Source organism: Tachyglossus aculeatus, chromosome 7, assembly GCF_015852505.1.
Source record: "Tachyglossus aculeatus isolate mTacAcu1 chromosome 7, mTacAcu1.pri, whole genome shotgun sequence".
Lineage (NCBI taxonomy): Eukaryota > Metazoa > Chordata > Mammalia > Monotremata > Tachyglossidae > Tachyglossus > Tachyglossus aculeatus.
This window is the reverse complement of record NC_052072.1, coordinates 30,860,380-30,875,584: the sequence shown is the minus strand read 5'-3', so window position 1 is coordinate 30,875,584 and position 15,205 is coordinate 30,860,380. Positions and strand designations below refer to the sequence as shown.

Below are 15,205 nucleotides of genomic sequence, written 5' to 3'. Positions count from 1 at the left end.
TTCTTGGGTGCTGGTGGAGGGCATTCTGATTTGTAACATTCTAAGTTTCCATGATATGGTAAAACCTGGTAGGGTTATAAATCTGGCCTTCCCAACACCCAAGAAGAAAACCAATTAGAAAAGGCTAGGAAACACTGACATCTGGCACCACGCAGTTAAGAAAGAACAGGGCTTTCGTGCTGTTACCAATTAAAACAATTCCAATCAAATTGCTGCCAGACCCATCACAAGACAAGCCCAGAGCTGGACATGTCTCCTGGGCTCCCTTTCACTGCAATAATATTTTAACTATTTAAGGTAAATACAAATTGGAACACTAGAAACACGCATCGAACACTAAAATCATCTTCAATTTTTTTTTAAAGTTTGTCTATTAGCTTCTAAAAGTAGAAACCAAGAACGAGAAATTCAGTGCTCTGCACACAGTAAGTGCTCAATAAATACGACTGAATGAATGAATGATATTTGCACAGTTCTTAGCAGCATAGTGAGCACTTAATACCACAGTGATCATTATCTTTTTCCAATTTAATTCTATACTATTGTGCTCAGCTTTCCTGCCTGAAGCCATCTGTAAATTGGTTGCCCTGCTGTTATCTAAGAGGAAGTAAATATCAGTAGAGACAAAAGGCTGTTATTTCCCACAAGTGCAGATCACTTTTTGCACTTAGAAGTCACATTTCTAGACTGTGAGCCCGCTGTTGGGTAGGGACCATCTCTATATGTTGCCAACTTGTACTTCCCAGGCGCTTAGTACAGTGCTCTGCACACAGTAAGCACTCAATAAATACGATTGAATGAATGAGAGGGAAAAGGAGGAGTCAGAAAAAGCATTTAGAAAGTTTGCATTGATGGGCCAGTTTTGAGGAAACTCTGCTTTCCTCTTCCTATCCTCCAAAGCAGTAAGAGCAAAATGGTAGCTTGGGGAACAAGCAGAGTGCTCTTGGTGTCACCCAGCCCTGACATTATTATTATTAATAATAATAATAATAATAATAGTATTTGTTAAGCATTTACTATGTGCCAAGCGCTGTTCTATATCTGATGAGTTTTCCCACAGAATCCAGCCATTAGGTCGGGCAAGGAGCCTACCTTACATTTTACCCACTTTGAGGAACATCTGGGAACATTTCATTTTTTATCTAGTGAGTAGCCCTTTGAGGAGGGTGGAGAGAACGGACTGAGTATTAGCGAAAACAACAAAGTTACTTACAACTCTTTGAGATGTGTTTGAGTAAAAGCATTTTCTTGGATAGACATTATGGCATTGTTGTTCAAGTCTCTGAAAAACAAAGAACACCCGCATTAGCCCTCTGCATTTCTGCACACAGACAATAAAATACACTTCTATTTCAGCCTGCGTAGCAGAGAGAGCACAGGACTGGGAGTCAGAACATTATGGGTTCTAACCCCGGCCCCACCACTTGTCTGCTGTGTGACCTTGGGCAAGTCACTTGCCTTCTCTGTGCCTCAGTTACCCCACCTGTAAAATGGGGTTAAGAATGTGAGCTCCAGCCGGGGCAGGGACTGTGTCCAACCTGATTAGCCTGTATCCACCCTAGCGCTTAGTAAAGTGCTTGGCACACAGTAAGCACTTAACCAATACCACTATTATTATTGTTTGGATATTATTTGTGCTTATGTATTTGTGTGTTATATCTACCCTTTATTAAACAGTAAGCACCTCAAAGGTGGAAGGCTTAATGCACTCCTGTACACAGGAAGTACTCAATAAATTACATCAAATCAATAATATTTACTGAACACCTCCATGTGCAGAGACCACACTAAGAGCTTGGGAAAATAAAATTGAAGCATTTAAAATAGGGAGACAAAAGTTTCGATAACTAATAGCAAGTCATTTGTTTAGTGAAGCTAAATACTTACAGATGCTCAAGTGCTTCAAGACCAATAAATGCTTTCTTTGTGATTGATTTAATCTGGTTTCCTTGTAAGATTCTGAAATACAAACAGAAATAAGTTCTCCCCCTCAATAAAAGGGAAAGGAAATCTCGCCAAAATGATCAAATAACTGCCAGGATGCTTTAGCCAATTGATTTTGGGGGGTAAGGAGGCGGCTCAACTATTACCCAAATCAAAGTCCAAAGTTCTGATTTCAGCATTTCTGAAAAGATTTAATGTCTCCCCAAACTGTTTCTGGATAGGGAACTTATTATTGCACCAGTAATTACTGCATCAAGGCTAATTTTTCCCCTTCTTCATACTCCTCTCTATCATCCTACAAAGCTTAAGTCAGAAAAGATACTAAACACAGCCCCAATCCCAGAATTTAGCAGGTTTCCTCGGGACCCCTCCAGGCTGGGTGGGAGGCTTTTCTCTGCAGACTGTAAGCTCCCTGTGGGTAGGTATCACATCTGCAACTCTGCTGTATTCACCTCTCCCAAGCACTTAAGTACAGTGCTCTGCCCACGCTAAGTGCCTCAGTAAATACCACCAATGGATTTTCTTGCCCTTAGTCATGCAGGGCAGCCTGATGGAGGGTCTGGGGAAGAGCTTGAGGCAAGCTGGGTCTCCGCTCACCTTCAAAACCTAGATGGCTCCTACCCTAGGTTGGGGCCAATTTTTAATTCCACTGGGCTCTGGGGTCACTTGCAGGGTGAGGAAGACGCGCGAGGTGGGTTGAGGAGGGCGATGAAAGAGAAGGAGGAGGAAGCGAAGCCTCCTTCAAGCCCCGTACACAGAGGACACTGCACTCTCCCGAAGCCCAACCCCACCCTAAAGCGCTGCTCTAAATTCATCCCTGTGCATTAAATTGGCACCCTGCTGTTAACTGAATTCCCTGTAAATCCCAAGAGCTGCAACGGGCTTCTATTTCCAAAATGCCAACCCTTTACTGTAATCAACTTTGGGAGGCATATACTAACTCCGCTTGGCCTTACTCAACAGCGATCTTCAATAGAAGGGCCCTCAAAAAAACTAAGCAATTCTGAAACTACTGCTGAGCTTCCCTTCTTGTGGACTTGGGGCGAAGGTATCAAACATAAAAGTCACACTTGTCATGCCCAGTCTATCTCTCGGGCAACAACAGGATGCTTTGAAAGTACATCTTTAAGACAGTTATTTCGTAGATACATACAATTTAGTGAGCCGGGAGAGTCCAGCAAAGGCTTCATTCGCATCTTCAATGGCCCATGAAATCTCATTGTTTCGCAAGTCTCTACAAGAAACAAACCATATTCATTTGAGAAGAGCAAGACAATGGAGGACATCAACTTCTAAATCGGGATCCTGGAGTGATGTGACAGGACAGCACTCTAATTCTACTTTTTGCCTGCAGGGTTGGAATTAGTTATCTTTGAAAAGGGTCAGTTTGGTAATAGGGACTGGTTTTTTTTTTTTTACCGCAAACCAAAAAATTCCTGGGGAACACTAGCCTGGATAAGTGAACTACACAGCACGATAGGGGTGTTAATCTTTGCAGCTGGCAGTGAGAAATGATGTTAGCATATTAAGAGAATGGAGGCTGGGCAAGGAAGAGAAGGTACACAGCTCACAAATCTCATTACCAATGGGATTTCTGAGCAAGCTTATGCATATCTCTTGTGCCTTTAGCACAGCACTAAAGAGCAGCACTTCTCAGTCCTAGCACAGTTAAACTCTTCCAATGGAAAGCCAGATGACACTTCTGCCCTCCACGTACACATAACAGGGATGTCAGTATTTCCTTTCAAAATCGAAATAGGTTTTCTTCCATAAATCCACACGCCTCTTTCCAAGAGGAACTGCAGTCACAATGTACTATGAGGGAGATGTTCAAGGAAAACTATGCTTCGTTTGCATTGTGTTCAGAAAAAGGTATGTTAGAGACAAGTTTTACTACTAATAGAACTTCATTCAGCACTGGCAGGGAGAGTCGAGCAGCAGAGACTTCCCCTTCTAGTCAAGGCCAGCTCAACTTAAAGCAATACAGAGATTTTTATATACCATTAGTACAGCATTCATAATGATCAGAACAATATAGTACAAGAAATACTTTATTCATTTATTCCTTTAGTTGTATTTGAGCACTTACTATGTGCACAGCACTGTACTAAGCGCTTGGAAAGTACAATTCGGCAACAAATGGAGAGAATCCCTACCCAATAACAGGCTCACAGTCTAGAAGGGGGGGAGACAGGCAACAAAACAAACAGACAGGCATCAATATAGATAAATAGAATTATAGATACATATTGTTTTCTGTTTAGTCCTGAATCTCCTTTGATATGGTGATAAACAGGGCCAGGGGCTTGATTAGTTCAAGGGAGGGATTGTACTATGTTGTAATGTGCTTGACTGAGATCGAACTTGGCTACTCTATTTGAGTCAATCATGAAACCAAGTTATTTGAGTCAATCGAATGACTGGGCTTGGCTTGGGGCAATTCAAGTAACCAGGTAGTTTGGGTTAATCAAACTGCTGGGCTTGACTTGACTGAATCAAGTAACCAAGCCTGGAGTCAATTATCTCATCATGAACACCCAAAGTGATCAAGGGGGCCTAGGCAGGGGGAAAGGTCAGAGAGAAAGGTGGACAAATGCAAGACTTTGACCATTGTGCTTCCACACCTTCTTCCACATGTAACTCGGTTTAGCATCTGTTTCCCCACTACACCGTAAGATCCCCCAGGGCAAGGATTATCTCTAATAATTCTATTATGTACTCTTCCAAGTTCTCAGTTCAGTGCTCTGCACACACTAGGGTCTTGTTGAGGTTCTCGTTGAGAACAGAATTATGCCTATTTGAAACCAGACAAATTGCAGTTTCTCAGGTATTTTAAATTTGATGATGAACTTTAGGTAGGTCAATCTTTCTAATTCAGTTGGGCTGACTTACACAATTCATTTCACTTAAGAGGTAAGCAGTGGTCTACTGAACAGCCTAATGGCCTATCCCGTGAAGAATGACACTATGAACAGAAAAGACTTTATTTGTGAGCCTCCTCTGTGACAGAAGGGACAGGTCTCCTACCTTCCCAATCACATGGAGGAAGAGAATAGTTGAGCACTGATTAACCACCAGAATCTCCAAATTCTGCCCCCAAATCAGCTCTTAACTACCTCTGTGGTTTTGAATAACTTCCCGTCTGCCTCCACTATTCTTTTATAAGTATACTACTAGAAAGCAGCATGTCAGGAAGCATTATAAACCATTCACTTCAATCAGGAGCAGGATGGATATTTTTCTGGGGGAATTTACTCACATCTCCCCCACCTCCTTCTTTAACACTGGCACGGTCAGGCCCAAGAGTTTGCAGCCTTGTTCATCTACATGTCCCTCTGGTCAGAGAGCATTTTGTCAACCCTAAATCAGAAGCCCCAGGAGTTGGCCATACAGGGCCCACCTAATTAATCTCCTGTTGCTCACCTTCAATCTGCTCTAAAATTGAGAGGTTTTTAATTATTTCAACTGAAAGCTTCATTAAAGTTAATAGAACATGACCCTTTACAAAAGTCACTTCTGCTTTTGCTTCTTAAGGTATTTTCTTAATGTACTGATCTCCAACTTGGGTGAAGAAATGGCCTCACAATTGGCTGTCTGGTGGTTCAGATTTACTTCTGACTGTAAAAGTCAAGGTGAACCCATGGGCTTTCTGTCTGGGAGTGTATGATCATCTCTCCAGTTAGCTCAAGGTGAGGGAAAGGGAGATTTGAGAGCTAATGAGCAACGACAAATTCACACAGTGACTGGCTGACAAGGTCATTTTCATTATTTTCTGCTCTTTTTTAAATCATCAAGCCACTGAAAATTTCACATAAATGAGTACTTACAGTGTCTGCAGATTTGAAAGGCCTTTAAACACGCCATCAGCAATGTGAGTCACTCTATTGTCCCCTAAATTCAGCCTCTCCAATAAGTTTAGGCCCACAAAGACAGACTCATCTAAACGGGTCAGCTGGTTGTACGACAAGTCACTGAATGAGAGGGAGATGGAGATAAGATGGATCATTATTCCTCAGTCAACTTCCTTCTAATGTGAAAAACAGGCAGGATTCTACCTCCGTGAGGAATGTCTCTAGAGTCTTCAACTTCTACCACAAAGTCCAGGCCCCTCACCCACTTAAGACTAAAAAAGTGTGTCCCACGTGTCAGTGTTGTGACTTTGGGCAAGTCACTTAACTTCTCTGTGCCTCAGTTACCTCGTCTGTAAAACGGGGGTTAAGACTGTGAGCCGCATGTGGGGACAACCTGATAGCCTTGTAATAATAAGAATAAGAATGGCATTTGTTAAGCGCTTACTATGCGCCAAGCACTGTTCTAAGTACTGGGAGGATACAAGGTAACGAGGTTGTCCCACATGGAGCTCACAGTCTTAATCCCCATTTTCCAGATGAGGTAACTGGGGCCCAGTGAAGTGACTTGCCCAAGGTCACCCAGCTGACAAGTGGCGGAGCCGGGATTAGAACTCATGACCTCTGACTCCCAAGCCCGGGCTCTTTCCACTGGGCCATGCTGCTCCTACCCCATTGCTTAGAACAGGGCTGGGCACATAGTAAGTGCTTAACAAATACCATCATTATTATTATTCATTCATTCAATCGTATTTATTGCGCGCTTACTGTGTGCAGAGCACTGTACTAAGCGCTTATTATGGTCAGACGCCCCCCAGCAAAATGCAACCCAACACTTACAGTTCAGTTAGTCTTTGGCAGAACTCCCACGCATCAGGACTGATCCTGTCGATAGCATTCTGGTTCACATACAGCTGCTGCAACATCCGTAAGCCATATAACCAGCCTTTGCTCACTTCCGTCAGGTTATTGTGCTCCAGTTCCCTGCAGAATTAGAACAGAAAGCGTCTTTCTAAGACTAAGAAAAATATTCAAGGCCTTGTCTTGCAGGGGGAGGATCTTCTTCACTCAACCCAAAGAGACCGTCTTCATGTAATTTATTTATATTAATGTCTGTCTCTTCCCCAGTCTAGACTGTAAGCTCGTTGTGGGCAGGGAATGTGTCTATTTATTGTTGTGTTGTACTGTCCCAAGTGCTTTGCACGGTGCTATGCACACAGTAAGCACTCAATAAATACAATTAAATGAATGAATGAATGAATAAATATCTCCAGTTGAACGACTCAGAATGTCAGACTTTCAAAACAGCAAAAACCTCTTAATTCAAGAAAAGGCAGTGGCCAGACTAACTAGTGCATCTGATCCTGGTGTGTTCTGAATGTTTTCTCCACCTACGACAGTAATGGGATTCCACACACTTTATATAAGGCTGCTTGGGGTAATGGTGATGCATTCAATTGTTAGCAACCATACAACATTAAAAACAGCATATTTACTGTGATGCTCTAATGCTTCAGATCAGGGCATACAAGGGAAGCCTTTAGAATTAAATACATCACTCCAGCTGTTTGACCTCAAAAGCTTAAATCAAGTTTCCTAATCAACATTTTAATCCACACCAGACTGGGAGTCGGAAGACCTGGGTCCTTAACCCTCACTCTGCCACTTGCCTGCTGTGTGACCTTGGGAAAGCCACTAAAATTCCCGGTGTCTCAGTTTCTTCACCAGTAAATGGAAATTAAATACCTGTTCTCCCTTTCCCTTACAGCATGAGTCCCATGTGGGACAGGGAATGTGTTGGATCTGATTGAATTGTATCTATCCCAGCGCTTGGCACATAGTAAATGTTTAAGAAACACCCCAAGTATTTCATTTATTCCCCAGCTGTGATTACTAGTACTTACAACTCTTCCATGTTATCCAAGCCAAAGAAAGCCCCATCCATTAGTTTGCTAATTCCATTCCGCTGCATTTTCAAGGATTTTAAGGACTCCAGCCCTTGAAAAGTAAGACTCTCCACAACTTTAATCCTATTCCGTTTGAGCTCCCTTAAAGAGAAACAAGAACCAAAGTTTAAAGTACAGTTGCTTTACCTTGCTAACTTTAAAAAAAACCAAATGATTTCAACCCACGGCCGTGCCAATCAATTTACTTACAAGAACTGTACATGAGGCAGCTTGAAGATCTTAGGCGGAATCACACTGATCCTATTTCTATTTATCTTCACCACCACTAGGGAACTGGATAAATTATCAAAGCAGCCTGCCTCCAAGGTGGTTATTCGGTTATTACTCAAATTCCTGAAATGAAGCCAGAAAAAAGGTTTTTTTTTTTTTTGAACATTTAAAGTCTACTGAAAGAAAGCTGCCTGGGCCTGTGTTGCATTTCACTATAAGGGGTCGAGGTAGAACTGACATTTATTTGGCAAACATTTCCTGGTATTTATACTGCTACTCTAACTTAGCACAACTACCCTCAAAGAAATCAAAAAGTCAGCACAGGGTCATCCTGCTAAGTTCAGTCAGCATTAAGCCCTGGAAATCAGGTCAGTTGCTGATCTGCATGGGACCCACAGAACAACGACACCATAGCACAGTGACCTGATGCATGCAGTGGAGGTTGGTGCAATTCCTACCCCTAATCTTGCACGACTGCAAACAATGCAGTGGCTTGAGCTGGGGTTCCTGCCAGGAGGCGAAATATTCCTTGGGTCACTGCCCCTCCTACTCCACTTCCCACCAAAAGTTTTGGAAGCTTCCTCCTCTCTGACCACTTATCCACAAACCTTCTTTAATAATCTCATACGCTCTGCATTCCTAAAGGTAGAGTGCAAATACGCGCTTCCAAAAATAGCAAGTGTGATATCCAGACTTCACTTACAAGTATTTTAGCTGCATTCGAGGAAATGAAGATATTTTTATTTCAGAGATGACGTTAGAGCTGAGATCCAGGTTTTCCAAGGAAAAATAGAACTGTAGCTGTTCTGAACTGATCTCTGGGATTACATTATGTATTCTGAAAAATCAAAGAAAAGGCATGGTAAAGAACACAAATAAGCCACTCAAGCAAAATGTCACTAGTAAAAAAGAATGAACAGTCCATAAATTTAGGGGTATTCTATGATATGACTGAGGAGATATAGGGAATAATATGAGCATTTACTTACAATGACAGAACAGTAATATTGGAAGTTGGCTCGCCAAAATAGGGAATTTCTGTTAACTCATTGTAGTTCATTTTCCTAAAAAGAGAAAATAATTTATTCTTTTAATAACAATGATGGTATTTGTTAACCACTTACTATGTGCCAAGCACTGTTTTATTTTAACTTTCTTAAGTGGCTTTTTAGAAAATCGATTCTCAGCCACTCAAAGTAGTCTAAGTCCAGGGCCCGAAAGCAATTAGATGGCAACTTAAAAGCTGACACTTTCAGAACACAATTTCTTTAATGAAAACCAGAATTACGTCCTCAGACCTAGTTCTAAACTTTTTCAGGTTCCTACTAAATAACTAAAAGGGCTGGGGGGGGAGTACCCTAGTCAGCAAAACAATTTCTGAACCAGCCTGGTGGGTTGCTTTCATGACTGTAATGTCTACAATGATACAAGGAATATTGAAATATATGAAAAAACTTTGAGGCCCCTTGTGGTCCCTTATCCTGATGTCTAATAACACGTTCTAGCCAATTTTTTTCTTCATTTTCCATGAATTCTGAAATATTAGTTGCACAAAAATATAAATACAATTCAAAGTAACTTACACTTCCTGTAATGTCTGAGAGTCCAAGCTGATGCTCCAATTAGACAGCCGGTTGTGACTCAAATCCCTAGACAACAAAAGATTACGTCTTCATTTCAATCTGAGCTATCATATACGGGAAAATAACACACTTAAGATAAATGGGGGAGGAGAAGAATAAGAACATCTGCTTAAGAACAAATGAAAAATGCAAAATGAAACTCATAGAGTTATCAGAGCTAAAATGTGGCAGTTTGGATACTGGGGTTGCATCCACCTTTCTTCGGGTCTGGTTGCATCCACCTATCTTGAAGTGAAGGACAGCCATCTCATTCCAGACAATGGAAACAGTGACAAAAATAAATGAAGATTTAAAAAAGTAAACTCAATTCTGAAAGTATCCTGAGGCAGATAAATTACGATGGGCAATTTAGACTTGACTGAAGTTAATGCCACGTCAGATAATTAGATAATCCACCAGGCTAATGCCTCCTGTCACCTTTTAAAACTGTAGTAGAATCCGGTCTGAATGAGCTGTCTGCCCCAATGTTAAACAACATATTACAAGACAGATGAGAATATGCATTATGATGCAGGAGTTTTGCAGATCATTGAAACTTGAGTGGGAAGAGCTTATCACCAATATCAGTCCATTGGACACAAGCTTACAGTTTTGAACATCCACGACAGTAGAATGCTCTTGGCTAGATTTATACCTTTGTCAATGAAATAAAAGTGAGCTACTATCATACAGAATTTTGAACTTTAGATAATCATAATAATAATAACAATAATGATGGCATTTATTAAGCGCTTACTATGTGCAAAGCACTGTTCTAAGCACTGGGGAGGTTACAAGGTGATCAGGTTGTCCCACGGGGGCTCACGGTCTTAATCCCCATTTTACAGATGAGGGAACTGAGGCCCAGAGAAGTTAAATGACTTGCCCAAAGTCACACAGCCGATAATTGGCAGAGTTGGGACTTGAACCCATGATCTCTGACTCCAAAGTCCATGCTCTTTCCATTGAGCCACGCTGCTTCCCCTTACATAAAGGCCAGGTCGGCAAACCCCCATTCTACACCAGTGTGATCAGATCAAGGAAATTTCTAATGAGCACAAATGAAACCAAACCCAAATAAAAGCAGATGTTTTTATGCAATATCACTTCGTTTAAACATGAAATGTCTCGGCATGTGTTTCCAGTACTTAAACACACACTAACGGGAACCGTAGAATCCGTCTGGGGTCCCTACAGTATTCACTTGGGTAGTGCTTTCATCATACTAGATTTCAATTAAAAACATTCACTTTCACTGAATTTAGTAATCCCATTCCCATCTCCTAATTGGGTAGATAATAGCACATTAATGTTAACAATTCTGAATGACTTCCATTTCCTAAGCTTCGTTATACTGTGCAGTTCAAAAGTTGTCTTCTAAATTAAAGAGTTTATTTTTAAAAATCCTCCTCCACCCTGGTTAATTCTACGTGTTTTTCAAGGCATTAACAGGATTAAATAGAAATTGGTTAACGTGGAACTTGGACATTTCCCATGGGTTTCAATATCCAGGATCAGTGACTCCCCTCCCTTTAATCATAGCAAAAGAAAATATGATTCAATTCATTAATTTCCATGAGTGACACGCTCTTAAAATAAATTTCAGCAAAAAATAAACATCTTTCTTTGCCCTTCAAGATCTACCTTGGACAACCCTTCCCAACATGAAAGAGTCTGAAGTTTTACTATCTTAAGAACAGATGTATCACAGCAGAGACAGTATCTAATTAACATGCTAAGTCCCTTTTGCAGGAAATGGCTGATCCCAAATCTGTTAACATCTGAATCTGGAGCAATCAGAATTACATGGATTACTCAGACCCCCTAACTGCTGGCGTTAAAATACCATACTTGTAGCTGCGGTCAAGATGATGTCTTCATACAGAATTACATTTACAGAGTAGTGGCTACCCAACCTGGAATTATTTCCACTCTCCCTTTCCACCCCCCACATCAAACCCCCACACAACCCTTTCCATCCTCAAGGCCCTCCTGAAAATCCTGCTCCTCCAGAGAGACTGCCAATTAATTCCTAACATCAAAACTAAGTCTCCCTTAGCACTTACTGATTTATACCAGTGCTGGTGGCAGTGGGCTGGGATTCTGAACCAGGATAAGAAAGAAACCCAGAATGACAGCTCCAGTTCAGAGTGGCTCCTGCCCTCCTGCCCCCTAACAGGACAAAGGCTGCTTACATTCCAGTTAGTTATTTTCAACTTTCAGCACTGATTTATACCCACCCTCAGCAATTAGGTATACATATATATTCATTATTTTCCATTTTAGTTGAACCTTGCTGAGGCACATTGCTTTTACTGCCATTCTGTTTTCAATCAATCATATTTATTGAGCGCTTACTGTGAGCAGGGCAACACTACACAACAATATGACACATTCCCTGCCCACAACAGTCCATTCATTCATTCTGTGTGCAGAGCACTGTACTAAGCACTTGAGAAGTACAAGCTGGCAACATATAGAGACGGTCCCTACCCAACAATGGGTTCACAGTCTAGAACGGGGAGATAAACAACAAAACAGAACATGTGGACAGGTGTCATCAGAACAAACAGAATTAAAGCTAAATACACATTAAGAAAATAGAATAGTAAATATGTACAAGTAAAATAAATAGAGTAATAAATCTGTACAAACATATATACAGGTGCTGTGGGGAGGGGAAGAAGGTAGGGTGGGGGGGTTGGGAGGGGGAGAGGAAAAGTAACTCTTTCCACTCAATCTTTCCACTTGAGTGGAAGCTCTTTCCACTCAATCAGCGGCAAGGCCGATCTACTGAATAATTGATTGAATGACTGCTGCAGTGCTACCTATAGTAGGAAGGGCCCTTTTAACCATTGGTGGAAATTTATTTTGAAGAATTAACCAATTAGACAATTAAAAAAAAATCACAGCCTGCTCTAAGTAGCTAAGCCTTAGGAAGGAATTACACAGAGACTGCCATTTGACATAAGTATTAAGGAAACAGTAAATCCTCAACATTATTTACCGATTACCAACTATCTGCAAAGGACTAAAGTGGATGTTTAGAACACAGACTGAAATATCAAGCTATTGGCAACCAATACACAGAATAAAAATTTAGTAGCTACTAATCATCTGATTTTTCCCGAGAGGGCTCACGAAAAGCAGTGTGGCCCAGTGGACAGAACACAAGCCTGAGAGTCAAAAGGACCTAAATTCTAATCCCAGCTCCACCACTTGTCTGCCGTGTGACCTCGGGCACGTCATTTCTCTGTGCCTCGGTTCCCTCATCTGAAAACTGGGATTAAAATTGGGAGCCCCATGTGGGACACGGACTGTATCCAACATGATCAGCTTACATCTACTCCAGTGCTTAGTACAGTACCTGACACCTAGTGAGCACTTAAATGCCATAAAAAGCAGAAAACAAAAAAAGGTTAAGAAAATGAGTGCAAAAACAAAGGCCTGCAAACCAGTCAGCTCCTTATTCCTAAGTATGAGGTTTCTCCAGGCAAAAGAAACAGAGGAGCATTATGTTGCTTTTTCTGGCTCAGTAGCCTGAGAAGACTGCCATACATAGTCCAACAAGTGAACTCAATAGCAGAAACTAAGCAGAAACTACCTAACCGGTTTACACGGTTACAGTACTATGGTTCTCTCAGAAGCAAAATTCCTGTTGGGGAACTCAAGATTAATTTACTGTGGGATTACAGCAATGAAAATTATGATCAACATGAACACTGCCTTCCCAATTTGTTAAAACACATCTTCCCATCACCACAGAGTAACTGTAACTCCATGTATTTACATGGAACACCATGCGGCTACAAAATCTCTCCAATTTTAAGTGGCCAGAAATCTTTTTCAAAGACTTTTCTTCCTTCAACAGGCCCCTGGAACGTACATACATATGGGATGAAGTAAAAAAATCCTTGTTAAAGTCTTAAAAAAAATCCTATGTTGCAACTGTACACTGACTTCTCTCACCTCCCAACACCACTGCTAAAGAATGAAAGCCAATCTCGGCTATACTGAGAACTCATGCTCCCTCTCATGTCAATCTGTGGGGATATAACTGTAATAAACGATGAATTATTAACATTCTTGACAGCATGTGGAGCCAGAGGTGCCATTAATGGTGCCGTCAGGGTGTAAATAATTCAGATGATGGATGTGTGCTGCAATCACAACAGTCCAGAGGAGGCAAACCGGCAGCAGCAACAACAGAGAAGTCACCTCCGCATTCTAGGGGATTTTCTTCAGCCCAGTCACAGAATTAAATCCTGAGTCATCTTCCTTCAGTCATAAAATACTTTTTTGCCCTTCAGCATTAGGCAGAGTGGCCCGGTGGTAGACTTGAAAGCCAAGATTTCAAACCTCTATAGAGGAGTTGGTCTTTATACAGAGTAACAGCTCTACCAAACGCTGGGAAGCGTCCCCTTTTCTCTTCTGAATGAACAGGTATTTATTTTATCTCAAATTTCCGCCCCCCCAGTGTCTGATGTTTCTTTTGAGTTCATTTTGCAACAGTATTTGCCTTCAGCCCTGGCGAATATTGGAGAAGTTTAATCTCAGAGAGAATCTGATGGTTTTAACTTCATATGTCTCTACCTCTCAAGAAAACAGAAACAGAAGGGGACCAGGCTAAATTCAGTCTACTGACTTTCCCCAGTTGATAACATGATCCTATTCCCAAATCACCCCAAGGGTTCTGTAAACCTCTAAAATCCCAAACAAAATACCATGACAAATCATTTTGAAAAACTGAGGGTTTTTTTAAATTTCTATTCCTCAAGGATCTCCTATCAAGTCTGAAAAAGATGTACACCCATATCAAAAAGCAAGAGTGGCAAAGGGTGCCACTCTCCCCCTCGTCCCCCTCTCCATCCCCCCCATCTTACCTCCTTCCCTTCCCCACAGCACCTGTATATATGTTTGTACATATTTATAACTCTATTTATTTATTTATTTTACTTGTACATATCCTATTCTATTTATTTTATTTTGTTAGTATGTTTGGTTTTGTTCTCTGTCTCCCCCTTTTAGACTGTGAGCCCACTGCTGGGTAGGGACTGTCTCTATATGTTGCCAACCTGTACTTCCCAAGCGCTTAGTACAGTGCTCTGCACACAGTAAGCACTCAATAAACACGATTGATGATGAAAGGGTGAAATATTAAACAAAATGCTGTGTCACTTTTCAAATTCTAGGGCCTCTTTCCTCCACAAATGCTCTCATCAGCACTGATTAAACCTTTTCTCCTGGAGCCTGCTGTGAGAACTAACAGGCCACAGGCTGCACTACTACAATCAAGTCAAGACAAGTACAGTTAACAGCTGAAAACTAAAAGCTATGACAGGTCAAAAAATAAGTGGATAAACGGAAAAGGCTGACATCCTGATTTAATACCTCCCTAATCCCTTTCACCTTTTGCAGGGCTGCACTGGAGAGAGAGAGAGCGAGAGAGAGAGAGAGCAAGAAAATGAATATGTGAGTGTTTGGCAGGTTTAGGGAGGAAAGATGGCTCTGTGATAGAGTCAGGACAAACTGTCAATTGTATATATTGAGCACTTACTGTGTACAGAGTGCTGTAATAAGTGCTTGGGAGAATATAAGGCCCTGCTGAGAGTTC

The 15,205-nt window shown here is 41.3% G+C and overlaps 1 protein-coding gene across 2 annotated transcripts in view; it reads right to left on the bottom strand.

Moving 5' to 3' along the window:
* Window positions 1-15,205, bottom strand: part of LRIG2 (leucine rich repeats and immunoglobulin like domains 2) — a 53,750-nt gene that overhangs the window by 23,862 nt on the left and 14,683 nt on the right. Inside the window, exons 2-11 of one of the 2 annotated variants that reach the window (XM_038748907.1) lie at window positions 9,553-9,618; window positions 8,959-9,033; window positions 8,673-8,807; window positions 7,949-8,092; window positions 7,697-7,840; window positions 6,633-6,776; window positions 5,772-5,915; window positions 3,098-3,178; window positions 1,888-1,959; window positions 1,214-1,282 (exon numbers count right to left, since the gene is read on the bottom strand). In XM_038748907.1, coding sequence (XP_038604835.1) covers window positions 1,214-1,282; window positions 1,888-1,959; window positions 3,098-3,178; window positions 5,772-5,915; window positions 6,633-6,776; window positions 7,697-7,840; window positions 7,949-8,092; window positions 8,673-8,807; window positions 8,959-9,029 — 1,004 coding nt within the window. In that variant the 5' untranslated portion in view covers window positions 9,030-9,033; window positions 9,553-9,618. Of the gene's footprint in view, window positions 1-1,213; window positions 1,283-1,887; window positions 1,960-3,097; window positions 3,179-5,771; window positions 5,916-6,632; window positions 6,777-7,696; window positions 7,841-7,948; window positions 8,093-8,672; window positions 8,808-8,958; window positions 9,034-9,552; window positions 9,619-15,205 lie in introns of those variants that run through there. The other variant, XR_005451834.1, reaches the window with a different exon arrangement.